A 24,064-nucleotide genomic window follows, 5' to 3' on the forward strand; every position below is an offset into this window, starting at 1 on the left:
AAAAAGTCCCCAATAAAAATCAATCAAACTGTGGGCTACTTGCCACTTTGTTATTTTGGATTCTTACAAATGAGGCACATTCGTAGCTCACTTCTTTTTGCCTAACACAGTTAGGTGGTGTCTGTAATGATGCTGATTGGAGAATCAATTTTGTGATTGAGGTGGTTTGAATAAAGTGCACCATGGAGCCACAGCATTTGTTTCTCCAGAGTTTTTCTACAGACTTGTAAGCAAAAACTGCTTTGCTGGCAGAGATGTGGCATTAAAGCAAATCCTCAGTGGATAACAGAATGGATTCTTTGAGTTGCAGCGGTTCATAGAGTTTGTTCCTCATCCGGACACAAATCAGTGATGTTTTGCTGTGTTACTTGAAAGCTGATCTGCGTTTAGTTAGGCTGATGTAGTGGTTCTGCATCAAACTGATCTCCTGAGAGTCCTGCCTACAAAAACAAAGCAGATTTCCCGGTGAAGCGTCCGCCTCTGGTCCATGGTGCTTCTAAGAGGCGTCCCTGTTTGTGTGGTCGCTTCAAATCAATGGTAAGATAAACAGGAGTGACAGGATCAGGGTGTTCGGATACAGGCTGATCTATGTCAGGGTAAACACGTATGTGTGAGGAGAGCAGGTCAGTCGCCAGGGCTAAGAGGGTTTAAACATTAACCACTCAGTCAGCTCACTTCTGATTCCTAAACAACAGGGATGCTGTAGTCTTGGTGGGGTACATGCTGGACGCTTCACCAGGGGTGAGAGTTACCGTCCACTGTGAGCAGACGTGAGAGTTCCTTTAAACAGGAGTGAAGCAGAAAAACCTGCTGATTCAGGAAGGAAAAGTGAAGAAGATGCTGCTGCTTTTGGCTGTTTCGTTTTTTCTAAAGTCAAACTTTATTCCTGTATGGAAATCAGTCCTCCTCTTACTATTATTTAGGAGTAATCAATCCTCCAATGTACATGTATGTATTTCTAAGATGTACCTGACATAAATGAACTTTTGATAGTACACAAGACTTCGAATCAGGGTGCCTATATAGTACTGAGGTTGAGCAGCCAAGTGTCCTTGGGCAAGGCACTGAACCCCACATTGCTCCTAATGGTTACAGTAGTTACAGGTTGGCGCCAGCGGAGCTACCATCAATGCGTGTGCAAAGGACTGCGACAAATAAAGCGCTGTATAAGTATACGCCAAACATTCTAAAAATGTGTTGGATCAAACATTTATGAAACAGTTTCACAGATTTTTTATTTTGTGATTTAAAAAAGTAACAAAACTTTCATACAAATATGTACTTTGTACATAAAGCAGAGTTAGAGACTTATTAAACTCCCCCTAACATTTATGTGTACATTTCTGAATCAATGCAGTGACTATAGTCGGATTTATTTTTGTTTGAAAAACTTTTTACTGTAAAATGTATTCTACATTTTGTTAAAAGACCAAATTATGGGTAAAACACATAATAATATCGCACTTGGAAGTGTAAACATTTTCCTCAAAAGTCTCAACAGCTGAGAGTCAGGCTTATTTATTGATTTATCAGTAAAGAGACACTAAAGAAGAAAAAGGTTCTGGGTTGTTTAGAGTTTTTGTTATTGTCAATTTACACTTTTATTTAAGGAAAGCTTTAAAAAATAATGTTAAAAAAAGCTTCAGATGTTTGGTTTTTGTCCATTACAGTATGGACAGTTGAGTCGCAGCATCAAATAAGCTTAAACTATCAGACTGTTTTTGTTAAATCAATAAATCGAAGAAAAACTGAACTGAATTAAGTCAATTTAGCTCCAAAAAGTCCAGTTCTAGTTTGTGATTAGATTTTTAAGGGCGTCTTGTTTTTTACATTTCTAAAAGCAGGTTTGGGTGGTTATTTTAGTCAAAGTGAACAGAGGTGGATCTTGCGATGTTGAAATCATGAATGCTTTGAATGATCGAGTAAACAACAAATACAGGAAATGGCGCCAAAGGAAAAAAAAAAAAATCCATGAATGGATTCTGTGAATCAATATTTGATCCTGTAAACAAATATTTAAAATTAAAGTTGCAAATTTTTTACTTATAAAAATGCTTGTATGTACTTTTGTAGAGTCAGCACAAAATTGGTATTTTACACAGCGGACGGTCAACCCAGGAGCTCAAAGCTACACAAATGCATGCTTTCCATTAAAGACAGTGTTCCATGACTTATCGCTGGGTTCATTCTAAGACATTCCAGATGTTTTAGAGCAGTAAGACTCCTCACTGCACACTTTATTCACTTTGATCAGACAGACATGAACATTTTCAGTTTGTTTCAGCTCTCAAAAATCAAACCTTCATAGAAAAATCAGTCCAGTTTCATAGAATAAAAAAAAAAATCTGATTCCAATCCAAGATTTATGCAAATGTGACTGAAAGCAGACTGATTTACAAGAAAAAGAACGCCAAAAGGTGACCCACGATACAGTGAGGGAACACTGTACTTAAGTCATAGCAGCAAACAACACTTCAAACACCAACTTTTTACTTTCAGCCAGAAGCACCAAAAACAAAGTGAAAAAAACACGTTTGTGCCTCTAAAGTTCATCCTCATGAATCCACATCAGCGAGTGTGGAACCAACAGAGGAGCTTCAGCTCCCGATGGTTCCTGTTCCATGTGGCTCCACCTGCTCTGTTTTTGGTTTTGCACAGATCAAACCCTCCAACGAGAATCACACACAGACTCTCCAGCAGATTGCTCTGTAAACTCGAGGGGCCGCGGGGACGACGGGACTCCTTCAAATGCTTTTGGTGACCTGACCTTCAGCCTGTAAAGCTCAGTCAGCCTCCAGGAGCCTCTGCTCGCTCATGGGGTGATGCTGCTCAAAAGGTCAGGAATCAGGTAGCTGCCCGGGGTCGGCAGCTGCTTTAGGGGTGTCAGATGGACAGATGGTGTCGAGCTGGTTGTCAGGAGGAGGCTGTTGTGGGTGTCGACGCCATCCACCATGGTGTATGCGGGAGTAGCGCTTGGTGGAGACTTAGGACCGCTGTGCTCTTCGCCGTAGCTTTTATGATCTGCATTCACAGCCTCCTTCCTCCCTGCTTCCTCCTCCACTAGCTCCACTATGCTGCCTCCATCCAGGTGCTCCTCAGGTGAGAGCATCACGTTACCGGACCGGACCTCGCAGACCTGTGTGTACGTCGCATCTCTGCCCGGACTTTGAACCCCAACTCCCGCACCGGAGTCTGGCTGGCACGCTGGTGCATTTGGGGTGATTTGGTCTGAGATGGGGGGGTGGACAGGTGATGGATTTGGATCACAAAGAAGATCCTGCTCACAGCAGCTGGAGCGTCCAGAGTCGTGGTCCCTGAAGGAAGCAGCGAGTGGAGAACAGTTGGAGGAGCTGGAGGAGTCCACGAGGCAGTCTGTGTCCAGGCAGGTCAGTCTGTCGTTCTGCCGTTCCATGTCCAGGTCAATAAACTCCACCCAGGGGTCGCTGTACAGCTCTGGCCTCAAATTAGGGTGGCCACCCAAGACTGACGAGAACTCCTGAAGCTTCCCTTTCTGTCAGATGAAAGACCTGAGTTATTCCTTTAGACATGAACAAGAATGACACTGCAGTCTAATGTCTACACAAACTGAAAACCTGTTGACACTCTTCCATTTGTTTTTTTCTTTTTTACATTTTTTGGAGTACAAGTCGAGTTTTTTCGAGATAAACAGTCAATGCTTCCATGTAGCGATGAGGCTAAAAACTTGACTCCCACTTTATGTGGCCTGTTTTGGACAAGGATCCCAAAAGTGCGACTTATACTCCAGTGCGACTTGTATATGAATTTTTCTTCTCCTCTGAGCTGTTGGCGGGACAGTCGGCGCAGAGCAGCCCCACCCACTTTCCCCTCCTTGTTCCTGAAGGCATTTTTTGTTTGCTGTGACCTATACTATACTATACTATACTATACTATACTATACTATACTATACTATACTATACTATACTATACTATACTATACTATACTATACTATACTATACTATACTATACCTATACTCCAGTGCGACTTATAGAAGAGAAAAATTGAGTCAAGCAAGAGTTTCAAAACCAGAGCAGCACAGAGAGCTGAGCTGTTTGAGCAGCAGCCACAGTTTAAAGACACAAACTCAAAACTCCTAAAAGTCTGATTTTGAAATGTGAAAAAGTTTTGCAGCCTCATTCTAAAGAAAAACTGCCAGATTAGCATCAGACATTTGAGTGAAACAAGTTTAAACTCATTCAGTTTTTGCTGCAGAAACAGTTTTTATAAGCTCAGAACCGCACAGGACTGCTTTATGACCAAGTGAAAATAAAAGGAAGCATCTTAACCTCATGTGATTTTAGGGGGGGGATCAGACGGGAAAACCCAGAAAAAGACGAGAGAAAATAAACAATAGAAAATGAAACGAGGATCAACCTGGAGCAGCAGACATGTTAAGGTCGGAGTTAATCTGCATTTAACTGACAGGAAGTACTAGAGGTGTTGATGTGCACGGACCCGCCAGTGTGAACTTTGTGACACACAGATGTTAAAATACAAAAAAACAAAACCAGTATCACAAAACAGAAAACTCTCTGATGCATTTGTTTTTGAAACATAAGTAAACGTTAAAGTAGTCCGCTGTAACGTGTTCTTCTGATGCCATTTGAAAAAGATCCTATCTGTGACATAGAAAGTACGCAGGGCGGGCCCAGAGCCCCCCCTGGTACGAGCACTCAGGAAGGAGGAGGGGAAAGTGGGGGGGTTGCTCTGTGTCAATTGTCTCGCCCACAACTCAGAGGTACAAATCTAATGAACTCCTGCCGCTCTGCAGAAACGATGTCATAGAAAACAACACAGTTAAAAAAAATGTTAAAAACAGCATTGTTAAAATGAAAAGACCACTGGGAACGCTTTAAAAATAGATCACATGACCGTAGAGGGACTTTAAACCATTGAGATGATTTTAGGGGAGTCTGTACCTTCAATAGTCGAGAATCAACCCCTTTTATTTTAGGTTCAGGAACAGGAGGCAGGAGAACCACCATCAACCTGGAGACATGATAACAAATCATGATTAAATATTGCCTTCATGAACAACGTGGTGAAGCAAACACACACTGTGAGGGACAAAAACATGAAATTTCTCAAAAAAATCCTCACTTCTCCTGCTGAGATATGATGACTAACATCAGGATGGCCACCAAACACAAGGCTCCTGTGATCAGCAAAGCCATCACTGGGAATCTCGACACTGCTTGAGAGAAAGTGAGTACATGTGACAGACATTCAGGTTTTACATAAATAAAATAAAAAAACATTTTTCAGAAAGCTTTTACCCTCCACAGTAACACCAACCTCTCCAGAAACGACTTAAACATTCTTAAATGCAGAAAAAATGTATATATTGGAGAAAAATGCAAATAAAAGGAGTAAATTTACAATGAGAATCAAAGCTTATGTTTAAAGCTCCTTTTCAGCTTTTTCATTAATTCTTAACCTTTACAGAAAATATAAGACACAAGGAAACTGAACGCCTTTATTAGTTTTCTCATTCCTGAATGTTTCCATTGACTGTAAATGAAACCTGGACTGAGTGACTCTTCACCCATAGCGTTCTAAACATGAAGTTCTCCGTGGCTCCAAGACGCTTTAGAGAAATAAACAGCTATCACTCAGTCATTTTTCAACATCTTCTTGATAGTCCTCATTTTTTTCTTTTATTACAATCAGATGCCTCAATAAAAGTAGGTGGTGCCCACATTCAAAATGTTTCCCACAAGCTCACTCCTGATTGGTGAGAGATGACTGCAACTATCTTGGACTAATCACTGCTTACTGACAATCTCTGGTGCCAACATGGCGGCCTCCGTATCGCCAAAAAAAACAAAAAAAACGGCGACTGAATTGTCTTTATTTGGTTGGAACCAGAAGCAACTCAGTCACTATGGGTGACGTCACACTCAGTCCAGTTCTCTGATACAGTCGATGCTTGGTTCTCTTTTTGGGTTCTGGTCCTGCAGGTCCTCCTTTTACCTTTAGACAGGATGTGCACGAATGCAGAGTCACTGAATCCCCCAAATCTGGTCATGCCGTGCATCTTACATCGGACCCGAACCTCGTGGTTGACATTGGTTTGAAGGCCGTACAGGGTACGATGTGTGCTCGACACAAGGTCTGTCTGGAGGGGGGGGGGGGGGGGGGGGGGGTTCAGAGTTAGATAAGCAGACTTTGCTGCAGAATATCCGTTGAGAACTGCAACAGCTCAACTCGCAGCAAACTGCAGGGGGACACTCACCACCTCCCAGTGGTCAGAGCTGAGGCTGCGGTGCTGGACCTCGTAGCTGAGGGTCATCCACCCCATCTTCACGTCTGCGGAATCTGGAGGCCTCCAGGTCACCATTATATCAAAGTGAGTGCCGGTCAAGCTCACGTTCAGCAGGGTCCAGTTCAGGCCAACAGGAGGGTCCGGTTCCACTGCAGAGACAATGAGAGAATCCTTAAAAGACATCAAATCTTTCTTTTGGTGAAGAACTGAAAGCTTTGTCCTGCTGGGGGCCCAATGAGTAAATGCCACCAAAATAAGTGTGATGCACAAAATCAAAAGAACATGTTACTGCAATGCAATCCAGAACTGAACCAAATTAAGACCGAGAGCCACAAAAGCAAACATCAATGCAAAACTGAATCCTAAAAAAGGGTTAGGATTCAAAATCTTATGGGAAAAATATTTTTATTATACAGGTTTAGTTAGGGCAGGAACATTTTAGTAAAGACAATCTGGATAGTTTCTTAATTAGATGTTTTTACTGATAAAAATTAAAAACATAATTGATTTATAAAGCAAAAAAGACTTCGTTTATGTATCAAAGCTGTAAAAACACTTCAAATGTAAGGCTTAAACAATTATCTGTAGACTAAATATCAACATTTATTCAAATCTTTTCTTCGCAGAATTATTAGCTTTTAAAAATGGTCTTATTTTTTCTATTTATCACAAAAAACATGCCATTAATCAAAGGTAAAAGGTAAATTTCACTGAAAGTATAAATATATACTGTAAGATTAAGTTTAGTAGTTCTCTTGTTTGTTCTCCAGCTGCCCCCTGTAGGGGGCGCCACAGTAAACCATCCACCTCTATCTGACCCTCTCCTATGCATCCTCCTCACTCACACCAACCAACCTACACCGTTTCTTTATTTCGTTTCTTGGGACAGTAAGCGCAAAAACATCTGAGAATAGTTTGGGAGGGGTTGACCCAGAAAACTGAGGTGGAAGAGACGGAAAAAAACGGCTCAAACTTACACCTATAGACCGTGTCACAAAGGCTACGTTCACACTGCAGGGCTTAATGCTCAATTCGGATTTTTTGAAAAAATCTGAATTTTTTGCAAGACCGTTCACATTTCCAAGTAAATCCGAACTTTTGTGGTCTCCAGTGTGACCGTGAGACGACCCAATTTACAGTTTATTCGAATTGTATGTATTTTACACGCAATTATTATGTAAATCCAATGCAATTGTGCTGGATTTTTGAGAGATGCATAGGCAAATTTGTGGCTCTGATGACCGTTCCACGTCTGTATAACGGACTTTGCATGCATGCACCACCGATGTATAACTTTTACATCGCATATACGGCGCACATATCACTTTCCAATTGTGCAACTGACGCACAAATTTTGGGCCAGATTTGGCTTTACCTTGATTTGGGGTTTGAAAGGGGTTCATTTGTGATACATCTGGGAAAAATTCACGGAACGACCACAACTTTTCTCGTATATTCAGGTATGACCAATCCGTGCGATGTGCGCTAAATGCACGTAGAGGCTGTGTGACGCGGCCTTAAACGACACCTCATGACAACATCACAGCTGCTTTGCTGGTTTAGGTGTCAACAGAAGGACTGCCGTTCATTTAAGGTTTTTGGTCTGGATTTTGGAGAAAACTGCCAAAAAACTTGACAGAAGGAACAATAGAAACACTCATTCCAGCCTTAAAACAAAAACGTTTGCTGAGAAATGCGGAAGCTGCCATAATGTGTGCCTGCTGATCTAACAGAAGCTAACCGTAAGTGGAGACAGAGCCTGTGAGCTCAGTTTTGTGTGGACTAGAAACTCACCAATGTCTTGAACGTTAAAGAAAACCTCATCGTAGACGACAGCCCCATCCCCAGAGCGCAGCTGGACGGCGTACTGAGTCCAGACGGTGGTGTGCTCCTCATTGAAAAAGCATTGGTGTGGCGTCTCCCTGCTGTACTCGGGACATTCTCTCCACTCTGCAGGCGCAGCACTGAGCGAACTGTTGGTCACATGACAGATGTATACACAAAAAAATCTGAGTTTCATCCAAGCAGCTGCAGGACAGTAATGTCTCATGAGTGTCAAAACATCTCAAAGTGAAAACACTGTTGTACATATTTGGCTTGTAAAAGAGGACAAATATTATTTCCTAAAGTGAGCATTTTTCATGCATTTGCTTGTTTTCATCAAACATTCCCCCAACCAATCAAAGTCAGAGTTTGCCATGTTCCTAATGATGATAACCCCTGATGTCAGAATCAGACTGTCAACGGCCAAGCAGGCCTCATGGGGGGGGGGGGGTGTAACGTCACACAACGGGCCTGGGTGCAGTAGGAAATAGTAGGTCTTGGAAATAATCCAGAGGTTTTTTTTTTGTTGCTCAGCAGCGTCTTTGTCTTTGGACTCTCTCATGGATCCATTTATGTCCAAATGTTTGACTTTACAGCCATGAACTCTGACCTGAACTGAGCAAGGCGAGTCTGTCTGAGCGATTTCCTGATCTAAAGATCTGGCAGTAATCAGATCCGAGTGAAGGAAAAGAAACCAAAACTCAGCTTTCCAAGAATTTTGGCTGATGGGATTTTTTGCTCGATTTAACAAGGACGGGTGGGGGAAGGTAATTATCTGGATGAAACAAGCCCAGCGAGTCTGAACAGATATGTTCCCATTAAAGAAAAGCTGAGAAAACAAAACGTTTTATACTTCTTCATTTTTGAGTTGTATTAAAATTATGGAAGCATTTCTGTAGCATAATTAAAAATAAGAGTATATACCAGAAATGCTTTTTCATTTATAAAATGAAGCTGAATTTGTTGACTCAAAATTAAAATTAAAAAGCCATCTGCCAAACTGCTTTTTCTTCTTCAACACAGCTCTGTCACTTAATTAGAATGATAAAGAAAATGATATTTGACATTTCATTTACAAAAAGTTCTTTAGGGTTGCTGGAAATGCTGACTGAAAATGAATTATGCGACACTTTTCGCACGGCGGATGTGAAAAACGAAAATGCAATCCTCTCTTTGCAGTTTCTCTTAGATTTTCTCTTAGATTTCTGTTAATCCATTTTGTCAAATTAGATATTTTCTAATTGAATTTTGCTACACATTTACTAACGAACTTTTTGAAATGTGAAATACTATTTTCTTTATCATTCTAATAAAGTGACAGAAAGAGTGGTGTTGAAGGAGAAAAAGGATTTTGTCGGATTGCTTTTTCTTTTTAATTTTGAGTCACCAAATGCAGCTTCATTTTGAAAATGAAAAAGCATTTCTGGTTTTTATTTTTAATTATGCTCCAAAAATGCTTCCATATTAAAACCCATTGAATGGTTTGAATTGTCTTATTTTGATGGATGCAGATATTCATCTAAAGGTTTTTTTCATTGCTCTGCACACTCGATGGGGAGAACAGACCTGCAGTTTGTCATGTGGTCAAACTGCTGCTCTCCCTTCATCTCAGCTTTTTTTGACCCTTTTTTTTGTGGCAAACAGACGAGGCCTCCTGGTCACCTCTGCCGCCATCTCCCTCCTTTCCCACATTTCCAGTGTCTCTCTCTTTATGAACACGAGTGAATGCCGGAGCTCTCGCCTCACAACCACTGAAGAGAACACAACAAGAACAGCAGAAGCCTTTCTCCTCACTTTTGGTTGAGATAGAAAAGGCGCAGATCTCCGGCATCCGAGAGGTTGTGGAAAGTGCCGACCTTCCAGGAGCAGCGGAACGTCTCCATGTTGGTGGAGACACAGCCGGTGAGGTGTGGGGGCTTCTGCAGCTGCACTGCAGGGACAGAGAAGCAGAGAGGAACGCTGAGCCATCGCCGCTGGAAGGGCAGGTCACATGTGAAAACAGTCATGCCTGCAGGAAGACCTCTATCTTCTGCTGCAGATGAGGGGAGCTCTTGCTGCTGAGTGGCTCTCAGAGTAGGACTGCAGCAGTGACTGCTGGGCTGTGAGACAACATGGCCACAGGGCAACCGTCAGCTTTTTCCTGGAAGTCACTTTCCTGCTGGTCCAGGAAAAGCAGCAGCTGGGGAGCTCCGTGTCTGAATCCGCTCTCGTGGAATAATCTTTTTGTTCTTGCTTTACTCAGAAATGCACTTGCACGGAAAAAGGTTTACTGGCTTCAGAAATTGAAACCAAATACCAAACACCACCTCTTCTGGAGCTTTCAGGCCTCAGGCCGTAAAGCCCAAACTGTGCAGGGAAAGAGTGGACCAGCTTATTGGTTGTCCCTTTGTGATTTTTGAAATTTGAAATGGTTTATTTCAAGTAATCAAAGCAAGAATAATGCACAAAACAATAAAATCAGCAGTTATACAGTGGTGTCGTAGAAACACACCTGGGAATGTAACAGACTATGAATCTAATCATACGTCAATAAGGTCTGAATGAGCCTGACAGGACCTGAATCCCAGGCTTAATGCTGTATCTGCAGGGGGATGAGGGGGAACTCAAGACTTTACCTTCACCTGTTCATCTTCTGGATAATCTTATCTTCAGCCTTTGGGTCCGTTTATCTCATTTTTGTTCAGGCTTAAAGTTTTATGTCCACCTCATCACAGTTCCAGGAAATAAAAAAAAAAAAACCCATTGGCATCTTCCAAAAAATGATCTAAGAGAGCATCATAAAAAAATAACCCAGCAGTTTGGTTGTATAGTATCTAATCTCCTGCCAAACAATATGGGATCCAGGAGACACTAAACCCAAGGTAATGTGCAAATTCTGGGATTTTCCCACAGCTAGAGTTAGCTGCTCAGCCTGTGAAATGCTGCATCTGTCCTGGAATGACTTTGGGGCTGCACCTCTGCACAGCCTGAGCTGTTTGTGAATATTTGGATGAACCCAGAGATACTCTGACACGTTCATGAGACATGCAAAAAATAAGAAAAAAACTCAGACCTTGCCTTCAAAAACAAACCACATGCGGTTTGAATCACTAGAAGGTTCCATCATGTGGTTTCATGCAAGAAACTACAAAAACATGTTGGAGTGGCTCTGGACCAAAACACACTGCAGAGGAGAAAGTCATGGAAAGGGACTGGAATTTACGGGTCTTTCTTTCAGTTCTAACTACAAACCTGAAGAAAACAGGGAACATAAAAATAATAAAAAATGTGTGAAAAAGACACATTAATTTGACATTCCAATGGAGAGATACAAAGAAAAAGCTTTCACTTGCTATAAGGAAAAAATTGCAAATAAAAACAGGTAATTCTGTCTCAGTTCCCTATCAATTTAGTATGTTTTTACCCTGTTTCAGATAAGGTGTAATAATTTATGTGACTAGACAGTAGACAAGCGTCTGTTTTCGTCTACGCGTTTCCAGGAAAACGTTTAAAGGTCTCCAAAAATACAGTTTTGGACTTGGAGTCTCTGTGGATCTTTTGACAGCATTTGGGTGTGGAAAACAGATTTTTTTGTTTTTATGAGTGCCCTGAAGGGAGTGACTTTAGACCCCTGCATGTGTGCAGAGTACAAACACACCCAGGCCTGCGATGCTCTCATCCTTGGCCATCAACCAAAACCTCCATTGAAAACGCTAGCGGTTCTGCCATTGAGTCCCAGCTAAGCGGGAAGGACCCGGACATGGTCCAGAGTGAACAGAATGGACCGAGCATCCCTCTGAAAGTAAGAACTGACTTCAGGATGAGTGCTGAAGGGCGGGCGGCTGAATGTGTGCGGCGCTGCGAGTGACAGGCTGAGCTTTGACCCCCATGGAGGCCGTTTCCTGTGAAACCTATCAGTCCTCGCAGAGTTTTCTGGAATCAAGGTCATCTTCAGGTTTCAGTTATGATTGTTTGCTGTTTTATTGTAGTCTGTTTTTAAAAGAATGAGGACTGTTGGACAAAAACAAAGTAAAGAAGTGATAATGTTCCAGTTATTGGTCTTCCTTTTACATTCAGTAGCTGTTTAGTCTAGTTTAGCTAAGACCTACTGAATTCTATGACTTTATGTTCTCTATGATTCATGTTTATTATACAGCATTTATAGAGATGACTATTGTTGTAAATATTGGGCTATATAAATAAAACTGAATTGAATTAAGCTTTGTTAATTTAGTCTATTTTGTGTATTTTTTTTCTCTTTATGTCCAGTCTTTTTGTTTTTCTGTCTCACCACTTCTTTCCCTTTCTTCTCTCTAACCCATCCTTTTTTCCTCTCTTTTGTCCAAAGAGTGCAGAGCAGAACTCTGGATGTCAGGCTTTCTGCGTTTTATGTGCTCAACTGCTGGACAGAAGAGTAGAATCAAGTAGAATAGAACAAGCAGCGTTTTTTCTTTGCCTCTCTACGCACTGACTGCGTCCTGCAGGCCGTCGGCGGCAACTTTTCAGGATTATTTTGCAAGTCCGGGCTGGCTTAGTGCCGACAAGGGTGAGAACACGATGGCTGCCACACGCTCCGAGCAGATGATGCATACCTCTGAGTGACGGGTTAAAAATAACCTGTTTACCAGATCACCAACCGCTCCTGGGAACTGGGCTTTGTCAGAATTAGGAGAAGTTCTACCTGACACCAGTAATGGGCTGCATTCTTGTGGATCACCGATGCTGACAATGTCCTCGATTGACCTTTGTGCACGGCAAAAAACAAAAGTCTTGACCAACCGATTTCATTTGTGTTTCAGAAGTCAAACTGAAAAGAAGAGGGTAAAGTTTTGAAAGTTTTTAGATTTAATTCACTGATTGTTTTCTGTAGGTAACTCTTCTTTTTCTGAATGTTCTTCAATTGTCGCAACACATTAATAGAAAAAACTAACTTCTTTCGATTTTATACAGCAGAAAATAATTCTAAAGAGTTTGGCTGACCCTGAATAAACATTCTTAAGTCACATGAAATATTTTTTTTAACATTATTGACATTAGTCTTTGTCTTACCACGAAGGCCACATGTTCATAAAAATACAAACCTTTTAGATTTATGAAGTGAGATTATTTTCAGAGGGCCTTTAAAAGTCTGGATTCATTTCTATTATTGTCTTGTTTCTCAAAAACAGAGATAGGACGAAACTTAACCATTACAGGTTTCAGAAATTGTTGATTTTTATTAAACTAATATTCATCTGTTAGCTTTAATAAATGGAACATTAAGTTCACAATTTAATATCATTAGAGAGCTATAGACAGACCATATTTTAACGTAAGTGTTTATAACTAAAAGTCAGTATGTGGCCATTTCCATTTTTATCAAACATCCCATCAGAAAAACTGGACAAACACGCCCACTTTGGTATTCTAGGCCTGATGATTGGACAATCACTAGACAATCTGAAATTGGCCACGCCCCAATTTACGGAATGTTTTTATCCCAAATTAAATGTTTGAGTTTGAAAGAATTCCCCACTCAGCAGTTAACTGGGATGATAAATCTAACCACATAGGTGCAAAAAGTGATAAAGAAACATTGTGGGGCCTATTTCTGCTGTCAAGTTAGAACGATTTACAATAGAGAGAATGAGGACAAAGTCAACTCTGGAAATACTCATCTAGTGGTTACCATGGTGAACTAACCTGGCTGCAGTTACTTTTGGTTTATCTGAGGTGAATTGGACACGTTGAGGGCAAGGAAACAGTGACGATGTTGGAAAAAGGAAGCTTAGGTTGGAGCTACCAAGACCAAAGAGGAGGTTCATGGATGTAGACAAAGAGGAGAGAGTGAGGGGGATAAAACGCCGGTGGACGATTCTCTGTGGCCCCCCTAAAGGGAGCGGCCCCAAGACAGAATGCAGTTTGACGGAGTAGCACCTGTGGACATTTACTTTACCCTTAATTCAAACTGATAGAGAATGCAGGAAGGCAGGACCCGATGGGAGCCTGACAGATTGCAGTTTTGCGTGATAACATCTTGATGAAAACACCGGGCACGGGGGAAGGAGGGGGGGCTGTTCTGCAATTTCTTTTGGCTTTTGACACAAAAAATCAACAGATTTTAAGGGTGTATTCAGACCCGTTTGGTCCGGACCCGGTCCGCTTAATTTGGTCCAGATTGGGTCCTGAACCTTGCGTTTGGTCTGTATTCAGACTGACATCAAGGGGACTTTCCTTATAAACAAAACCATGTGACCAAAGATCTGTTCACTCATTGGTCAGGAATTGCGAGGGTTCGGGAAAAGCAACTAGAAACAGAAATGATGGAAGTCCTGCACTTTTGGTTCATTCAAACTTTACATTTCGCTCACAAGTCATGAACGTTTGTGTCAACGTCAGCCTCAACACTTATACTCGCTTTTTTGGTCCGGTGGAGTCGTGCTGCAGGGCGGTTACTGGCAAGAAGACCGCTAAGAAGGTAGGCTGATAGGTGTTCATGACATACATTGACGAGAAAACAGTGAAAAGCAATTTGTGTCACATGAAAAATAGTTTTGATGAGTCTGAATGCATCCCATCACACTGGAATGAGTTGCTGTCTTATGGTTGTGGTGTAATATTGTTTTAAGAGAATTCTGTTAAGGAACTACAAGGTAGCTTTTAGGATGACGTCACAGCAGCGCGTGTTGCGTAATGAGACATGGAAAAGTATGTAAGGCTACGTTCACACTGCAGGGCTTAATGCTCAATTGGGATATTTTGAAAAAATTAGATTTTTTTGCAAGGCCGTTCACATTTCCAATTAAATGCGAACTTTTGTGATCTCCTGTGTGACCGTGAAACGACCCAGAAGTGACCCGGATGCACAGAAGAGTACTCAACGGTGAACGACGTCACTTGTTGTTTGCAGAAGTAGCTAACGTTAACAATGGATGTCAACAACCGTGTTGGCAACAGCGGAGCTCTTTTGGCATTATTAAATTTAATTTCACAAAGGAGCCAGTACAATAACAATCTTCTCATTTTAAGAAGGCATTGGAGCCAGGATCGTCTGTACCCACTGTTGTGGAATGGGGATGTTTATGTGCTAGGGCCGCGCGCGTGTGTGTGTGTAACAGAGAGGAGAGCGCGTGCAGCGAGGTAGAGAATGAGGGGGGCAGTGGGGGCGCGCATTCATATTGTGTGTTACGGAGGAAGGAGAACGGTAATGAAAGAAGGCTTTCCCCAGAATAAATACTATGGACTCTTTATTAACCCGCTCTGGAGAATCTGAGGGTCCGAACGGGGATGTGAACCCCGGAGGAGGATCCGCCTTGGGTCCTCCGCGCTTCAGACCACGGTTGGAAAGGGAGAAAGGAAAAAAAGTCATCGCGGGAAAGGTTCAACACAACGCTCGGCTATTTCGCTGGAAATGGCTGAGCGTGCTATAAGAGCCCTGGAGTTTGGCCTGAATAGAGCTGTCACCCCAAATATTAATCCAATCGGTGACCTGGCTTCCCTTCCACTGACTGGTCTCAGCAGCATCGTTCGCCATGGTTGATGTTTACGTTCTAGTTCCGGCCTACTTCAATGCAGAATTAAGACGTTTGTAGCATATCAATGACGTACGGGTCGGATACATGTGGCCTGGCCATTCAGACGGCGGTCGCATTTCAAAAGATCGGATACGTATCGAATTCAGGACATCATACTCAAGTGGCCTGGGTCGCATTCGAAAAGATCAGATCTGTGTCGTTCAGACTGTCATGAAAAGATCAGATACAGGTCACATAGGGGTTAAAAAAAATCAGAATTGGGTCGTTTCTGTGTTAAAATGTGTTAAAATAAATGTTTTAACAAATAAACTGTTGGACTCTTTTTTTCACAACACGACAATTGTTGCTTTATAATTGTCCTTCGCTCATCTGTTCCTTCATTCCTTCTCTGTTTACGTCAGCCATGGTGGCCGTTTTGGTTCAGTTTTCTGTTTCTTTTGTTTCCAGACGGAGGGATCTAAGAGCGAACCGAAGCTCAGTCCGATTGGAAATGAACCGAGACCACCTCCAAAGATGGGTCCAAGACTGGTTCCGGGTCTGCTTGGGTGTATTTACACTGAAAATTTGTTCCTGATTATCAATGGAAACAAACTCTGGTTTACTTTAAGCAAAGCAAATGTGTCCAGTCTGATGAATACACCCTGAAATACATTGAAAAACAGACAAGGAATTGGAATGTGATTTTCAAAATGCATGGCCAAACTGCATGCTGAACTGTTAGATATAAAATGAGCAGGTAGCTCAGCAGTGCGTTTACTCCTCCCCGCGGGCGGTTCAGCCCAATAACCTCACCTGTGCCACGTCCTACTTAAGAACCATCTTCATCCATTTCTGCCAGCGCTGCGTTTTAACGCCCCACCCTCCTCCCCGGCTCCCACCTGTGAGCTCCGTTGGGGGTAGTTTTATACCTGAAGTTTTCTATAGAGATCTTGCTTTATTGTATCTGAACGGAGCCTTATGCCGAAACTAAAAGAAAATATGGAAAATAAAGCTTTCTCTACATGAGTTGTCTGACTGAAACTCATTTTAATATGAATTGTGGTACCAAAAAGCCACAACAATTAAAAAATGCAATTGATTTTACTTTGATTCAACATTTTATATAAAGAATTAAGATTGAAATGTTTTCATACTGAATTCTAAATTGCAAAGTGCATTTGATCAAATTGCAAATTTAATTGTTATTTAAGAACTGAATATTACTTTCAAATAAATCTTCATATTGTACTGGTATCTTAGGAACACTTTACTGTTTATTAGTAGTTAATGTGATTATTTTACTTTGCAATAGAAAACTTTCTTGATAAGATTACTTTTATCACAGTTTTCTTAAAACAAGGATCTTTTGACTTTGTTAGCATTCAGATTATGCAGGTTAAACTATAGAATTAACGTTTTTGGTATCATACAACAAAATCAGACTTTCAGACCCGTTTTAGCACTAATCCTCGTAAAGGTGAAAATGTTGGTTATTTTAGTCAGCTGCGTGGGAACGTGTTGACATTTCGACATAATAAACCAAATAAAATGCTACAAAATAGTTGTGGGAATTAAAAACAAAACAGAACGTAAATTGTTCTTTTTGAGTTTTCACTTCACTGATTCTATTTTTACAGATTAAAACCACCAGGATTTCCGTTTTCATGTATGAGATGAAACTTTTTGTGGGAACCTGAAGAATAGAAGTTGTTGCTATAAGGAGAGCTTCATGGACAATGTTCCGATGTCACAGGACAGTTGGACACACAGGTAAACAGCCTGCGGACACACGAGCACACGAGCAGCTGTGGCGCACGTCTGTTTGCTCTGCAGCCGCCTCATGTGAGCTTAGTAAATACACGAGAAGCAGAGTCCACTTTCAGCCAACAACTGCACTGAACATCAGCTCAGCCGGATCTCATCATGCTGGAAACTGGATTAAAGTTGTTTACCTCAGTTCTCCGTCCATGTTCCCAACATCACATTTCAGGCAGAAACCTCCTCATTGGATTTGTTCTGTCAGGACCCGAGGCGTTTCCTTTCAGCTGAGATTGGAAGGAGAGCAGGAAAGCAGCCAGTGCTAATTTCCTTGCAGAGGACTTCCAGCAGATCCCATTAATTATTCTTCAGCCCACAGTCGTTGTGTCTTGTTGTTTACACAAACCATTGATGATAACTAATGTGTGCTTTTCTTTTTATTGCATCCATTAACATTGGCAGAGCACGCCGGTGGGAAGCTGACATTAATGTCTTTGCAGTGAATGCAAAGCACAAGAGGCTGTTCAGAAAGCCTTGTTCAGACATGGAGCAGAGCTCTCTGAGGGGGAAATGCCTCATGCTCTGCATTTAGAAAGAGCCATTTCCTCCAGTGGCACAGGGGCCAGAGTCTCTTCATTAGAGGTTACAGCCCAAGACCCTTGACTGGCCTAACAAGCTTTATGGGCCCAACGTGAAGAGAAAACAAACAAAAAGCTTGAAATGTTCAGAGCGTGGGACCGCCTGTTAGCCAACAAACTCCACTGAAAGCAAAGTTCTGAGTCTGAGGAACCCAAACAGAGTAGACAGAACAGACAGCTCTGATTAGAACGCTTAAAGAGGCTGTTTCAAGCTCTTATTCTGTGGTTTTGGTTCTTTATCGGGACTAGAATGCTGCTGATCTTTTTTTCAGTACCAGGGAAGTTGCAGTTGTTCACCTTTGGACATGTCCCTTCAGGGGCCGCCACAGCACATCAGCTGTCTCTGATCCACACAGGTGGTCTGGCAGAGGGTTTTACGCCGGATGCCCTTCCTGAAACAACCCTTTATTTTACCCAGGCTGGGGACAGGCACAGGGGGGCCCAGACGAGGCCTTCCTTATGAAGAGATGTCTCCTTTGTTCCCTGTGTATATTTCAAAATCCCGAAGGAGGGTCTAAGGGCAGGGATGTCCAGTTTAGTTTAGTCAGTTTAGTTAGTTCAATTAGTATTTCTTATTGAATTCTATGTATTCATGATCCTTTTGATCTTGTGTTTAACTTTTTCAATTACCGTTACAAAGCCTATCGGGACGACTGTTGTTGTGAATTTGGGCTATGCAAATAAAATTGAATTGAAAATCTCTTAATTCATCCACACGTTTGACTTTCCTTCTTTGCGTTGTTTTGCCTGATGACTACAGAATCTGAAGAACCAGTCTGAACAGTAGCACAACATCTGATAAGTTGTAAATTAAAAAGAAGCATCGGTAAATATGATTTCTGATTCAACGTTCAAATTTAAATATGTAAGTGTTTTGTAATGACACTTTTTCATTGAACTGTTTTATTTTTTATTAAATGTTTGATAAAAACTTGAAATCTATAAATGCATTTACAAACAGATGTGTTTACATTTAAGTATCAGGTTTCTTTTCCCTCAGCTTGCAAGTCCCGCTCTGATCATCTTTGGATCTATTATCAAAGTGTTTCCATTGGATCTTTACATTATGATTATGCTGCTTTTAGCCAAAATCAAAAAAACCTGTTGGTTTCTGGGACATAGCTTCTGCAGAGCGGCAGGAGTTCATTTGAAATCTGCCTCTGATGTGGGCGGGACTGTTAGCTCGGAGCAACTCCGCCCCTCTTCCCCTCCTTATTGCTGAGAGCTCGGAGCAGGGAGCTTGTGGCCCGCCCAGCGTGTTCTCCACGTCACAAATACGATCTTTTTCAAACTGCATTTTTTCCATCTGCAATTTGAATATAGAAATTCTCAGTAATTCAATTTATCCATTAAAGAGTCTATATCCTGCTTTTCTTAAGCTGCTTTTCAGAATAAACTATATCCGTATATATGACCATATATTACCTTTGGCACAGTAAAGAACGATAACTTTGATAAATTAGCAGTTCTTTTCCCAGCTCGTTTTCCAACCCGGAAGTAGAACTACTCGATCTCTGAAGCGCCGCCTTTCTTTCCATGTGGGTGACGCCCATTTTATGATGTCACCCTAGAGTCGGCCTCAGCAGCGTGTCTGCGTTTCACCCACGAAAACAAACATCCGAACTTTTGCAACGATGGATGTGCATATTGTGTATAGAAAAGGAAAGCCGCTAGCTCCACAGAGAAAGTGGGTGTGTCTGTTAGTCTGGGGGCGGAGCTGGCAGTGCTGACTCTTCCTGGAAGAGGCTGTTCCTCAGTGGTGTACGTCAGCTCGTAAGAAGCCGCTGGTCTTCGTGGATTGGAAGGGTCTGGTGCTCAAAGCAGATTTTTAGAGAAATACTCAGAGATGCGTGAACGGATCAAAATAGCGCTTTGGGGTTGTTTTTCTCTGAGGAGGTAACATTATAATACACCTAACAGCTGATTTTGCAAGATATAAGCCCTTTAAGTCAATGTATTTGCAAGTGCAATTGCACATGCATGTGTAGATCTGTAATGTGTTGTTCAAATGTGTGTTGAGTGAGTTGTGTTCCAGTTGTATCAGGTTCTTGTTTCTGTCTCTAATCAGTCTGAACAGCTTTGAGAAATTAGAACTGACAACAAAAATATGGGATAGAGAGGATGCCGAGTGATGAAACCTTTGAAATCCCTGGAACGCCGTTTTTAAACCATCTTGAGCTGTTGCAGTCCAATGAGATCCAACCCTCGGGTGAAGCAATCTCCCCCTGCCGAGCATGCGGCCATAAACCACAGTGACAGCAGCCGACAAATTTAAGTGAGAGTTCCTCAAATACTTTGGAGAAGAGGGCAGAGATTCAAGGAATCTGCAGGTCACACGCTTGAAACGACCTCCACTGCTCATTTCTGCAAAACAAATTGATGGCTCTCAGTATCACGTTTCTCTGGCACTGTGGCCGCGCTTCTGTGAAAACGCCAGGCTTTCACAATCCCGCACGGACCCAGAGCCAGTAAGAAAAGCGCCAGCGGGAGAGCGTGTCCTCGGATGGCTCCAACCGGCTTACTCAACAACAAACCCCAGGATGTCCACCGGCGGCTGTCCGGCAGACCTGCTGTCCATCCGTGAGCAGAACACGACCCGTGTGTGAAAACTACACAGCCTCTGAACAGCTTCCCATTGTTCAGCTGCAGAGCGCTCTCCCCGCTGCAGAATTCCTGGTAAGCTGCTTCCCTGGAAATGAGCCTCTCGGCCTCGACTGAGGACTGCAGTGTTGTGCAACACAGTTTGAGCTCATCTGAAAGCCCAAACCATTTGTGTTCTCTAAGACACAGTTATTGCAGTTTTCATTGAAACCACAGGGAAAAACAAAAGACCTGGGCATGAAGCGCATGAAGCTTCTATCCACCCCAAACAGACAGGAGAGAACTTTGGCAGAAGCCGGACGCTCTTACCTTTTTTGGAGTCGGCTTCTGCAGCAGCGATGGCGTAGAGGCAGCAGAGGAGCACGGTGAGCGCAGCCGCCATGGCGGGGAGCTGTGGTGGAAACATGTGGCATATGTCACATTCTCAGAGGGCTTCACCCAGATAACCCACAGCAGCCGTGAAGGCCCTGCCCACTGAACGGTGCCGCTCCCACCCCCTTTTTAAGAAGAGACAAGGGAGCAGAACACAAAACAGCACAGAGCATCAGTTATACAGTGAGAGCCTTCATCCACCCTTGATTTCTGTACTTTTTGTCTCCGAATTCTTACAGACTCACTCCCATGAAAATCATGTCTCTGGTCTTTTAAAGGTGATCTCTGAGCTTTTTTCTGATGATTGACAGATATAGAGAACATTAAGATTAAAGCTTTTTTTTTTAAGCTGCTGTAAATCAGGAGCGGACGAGAAAATGCTGTTTGAGAGATGCTTAGTTATGTAGAAGCCCCCTGTATGCAGACAAATAGATCCATGTTGGGTTTTTTTTATCCGCCGTCTGAGCTGGAATCTGGCTCGAAACTGGGAACGCTTTGAAAAGAGATGATCGGAGAGGCACTAGAATCCTTTTCATTGGACTCCTCAGTTATCCACGTTTTAACAGAAACAGGCCTGCTCAATCTGCACACATGATGCACAGCTGCTGGATTTTCAAAACACAGCAGTTCTTCAGGAATCCTCAACATAAAACTCACAGAAGCCAAAAGAAGTCCAGATTTTTGCCTCAGACTTGATCTTGATTGTGAATTTTGAGGTGTTCTGCATGAACGTCTGCTCCATCATTAAAGAAAAAACAGAAATGCTCCTAAAATAAGAACCCTGTATTCATAAAGTATGTCAACTTAAATGCTTTAGATGGTAGAAAAATAAAATCACCCCTCCTCCCACTGCCCCCCATTCCAGAAATCTCCCATTTCTGCCAAATTCCTGATAAAAACAGGAAAGAAAGTTCTGCACATCGAGTCTCAAAGGAAAGGCAAGCATGAGAGATGCGTCAGCATTGGGAGAATGGATCGGAACCAAAATCAACCCCCGCAGCCAGAACTGGGCCCCCCAACGCTGATGACCAACTGGATAAAAAGAATTCAAATAGTCACTCGTGAGCTAAAATAGATGAAACAGAAAATATGAAATCAGATCAAAAGATGACAGGTAAAAATTCAAACACAAGGAATTAAATGTGTCAAATTCCCACGCCGGTCGTCTTCTGATCTATTGTGAAAATGTTCCCAGTGGTCTTTTAACTATGATGACGCCGTTTTAACCAAAACCGAAAAACCTGTGTCGTCTTCGAAGACATAGTTTTCTGCAGAAAATTCACCTCTGAGTTGAATCTGCCTTCATTTCCCATCAACCCTCTGTTTACACTCCCCCCACTAGCTTACAGTCCTTCGAAACCCCAATTTAACACTGGCGGTGCAACAAAAATGGCTGCAATACATCAGAGCTATCCGGTTGTCCAGTTTATCCAGATTCCAGCTCAGACGAGGAAAACGAAGATCTATTTGTCTGACGGCGGATGCATCAGAATGGAGCAGATGGGGACCACAGATGCAGGCAGCGGTTCTGACGGCAGGTCCGACTGACGGCTTCCAGCACCGAAAGATTGGAGCAAATGATGCTGAGGCTCATGGCAGCCCAGAAAAGGAAGGAGGTTAAAAATCCTGACAGGAAGAGGCGCGTTTGATGGGTGGATGTCTGGACGACGTTCAGATAGAACTAATTCCAGCTTTTATTTTGATAGTCCACTTCCTATTCTCAGCATATTAATTTGTATGTTTAGTCCCAACTAAAGATTTAGTCAAAAAGCTAAATATTTGGAGCTTAAATGTTTAGTGTGGAAAATAGATATTTCAGTGAGCCCAAATATTTGATTTGCAAACTAAATGTTTAAATGAATTTAAATTTTTATTGTTTGTATTTTTTATTTTATTAACTAAATAAACATTTAGTTTGCATAAAATAACGAAATACAATTATTTTTTATTTGAAATGAAATATTTGCTAACTAAATATTTAGCAAGAAAATGTAACATTTATGATAAATACATGAATTAAAAAGTAAAAATATGGATTAAAATAAAACAGGTTTCTCTTTACCTCCCAAAACAGGCTAAATAACCAAAAATATTGCTGGTAATATTTGACGGTGCAGAAGACTGACTGAGGCCGGAAGTCCGAATGTGTGAATTTATTGTTATTAACCGAACTGATGCAGGTTTATGAAAAAATAAAAAATAAAACGCAGGACCCTCCCATAAACCTGCAGGAGTGACTTCATCAGGATGCGGTTTTTTTAATGAAGCGCTCGTTGTGATCTGGAAACACTCAGATGTTTGGAGAAAGTGAAAGATCATCCTGAAGCAGAATATCATTACAGCAGTTTCCACCGAAAGAGAAGCTTTCGGAAACTTTCCTGACAGCAGAAAACCTCTCGGGTCCCCTTGACCCAGACCTCCCATGATAAGCCGGACCCGGCGGGTTGCGGGCGCGCGTGCGACGACGACGTCACTCACCTCGCGGTCTGTCTGCTTTCCCAAAATAAGAGAAGAGAAAGACATAGAGAGAGAGAGAGAGAGAGAGAGACCAGCAGAGTCTCCGCACAACCGGAGCCGGTGGCGCGTGCGCACACAGGCACCTTTTAAAACAGCTGGTTTGAGGCAAGGCGTCAGACGCCCCCTGGTGGAGGAGTCGGGTACTCTCAGCACTTAAAGACCCACTATAATGAAAATGGGGCTTTTGGTGTTTTTAACATGCTCTTGGGGCATTTTTGTCATAATAGAGGACACGAATAAAGAAAATTAAGATTCAAACCGCATTTATGAGGGATATTTATTTAAATCAGAACCAGACGGAAAAATGCCGTATGAAAAAGCTTGTGACTGTGACTTAGAAGTTACTACTACAAGCCACAAGCTCCCTGCTCTGCTCCATTCTGATGCATCCACCTGTAAACACATAGATCCATGAACTCAACTGAGCTGGAATCTGGATCTAAACTGGACGGCTGGATAGATCTGACATTGCTCGCCATTTTTGTTGCACTGCTAGTGTTAGTTTGTGGGTGTGAGGGGCTGTAAGCTAGCGAAGGAGCGTGTAAACAAATGTGTGTTGGGAAGTGGGGACGGGCTCACTCTGCACACACAATCCC

The 24,064-nt window shown here is 42.2% G+C and overlaps 1 protein-coding gene across 4 annotated transcripts; it reads right to left on the reverse strand.

Moving 5' to 3' along the window:
* Positions 1-1,209: 1,209 nt before the first annotated feature.
* On the reverse strand, positions 1,210-23,489 carry ghr (growth hormone receptor). Of its 4 annotated transcripts, none has more exons than XM_023960350.1 (9): positions 23,430-23,489; positions 20,889-20,970; positions 9,905-10,040; positions 8,081-8,259; positions 6,257-6,435; positions 5,995-6,139; positions 5,122-5,212; positions 4,941-5,010; positions 1,210-3,511 (listed from the first exon to the last, which is right to left on the reverse strand). In XM_023960350.1, the coding sequence occupies exons 1-9, from the start codon at positions 23,472-23,474 to the stop codon at positions 2,813-2,815; spliced, it is 1,626 nt and encodes a 541-aa protein (XP_023816118.1). In that variant the 5' UTR covers positions 23,475-23,489; the 3' UTR covers positions 1,210-2,812.
* Between the last annotated feature and the right edge of the window lie 575 nt (positions 23,490-24,064).

The sequence above is a fragment of the Oryzias latipes genome, chromosome 12, assembly GCF_002234675.1.
Source record: "Oryzias latipes chromosome 12, ASM223467v1".
Classification (NCBI taxonomy): Eukaryota; Metazoa; Chordata; class Actinopteri; order Beloniformes; family Adrianichthyidae; genus Oryzias; species Oryzias latipes.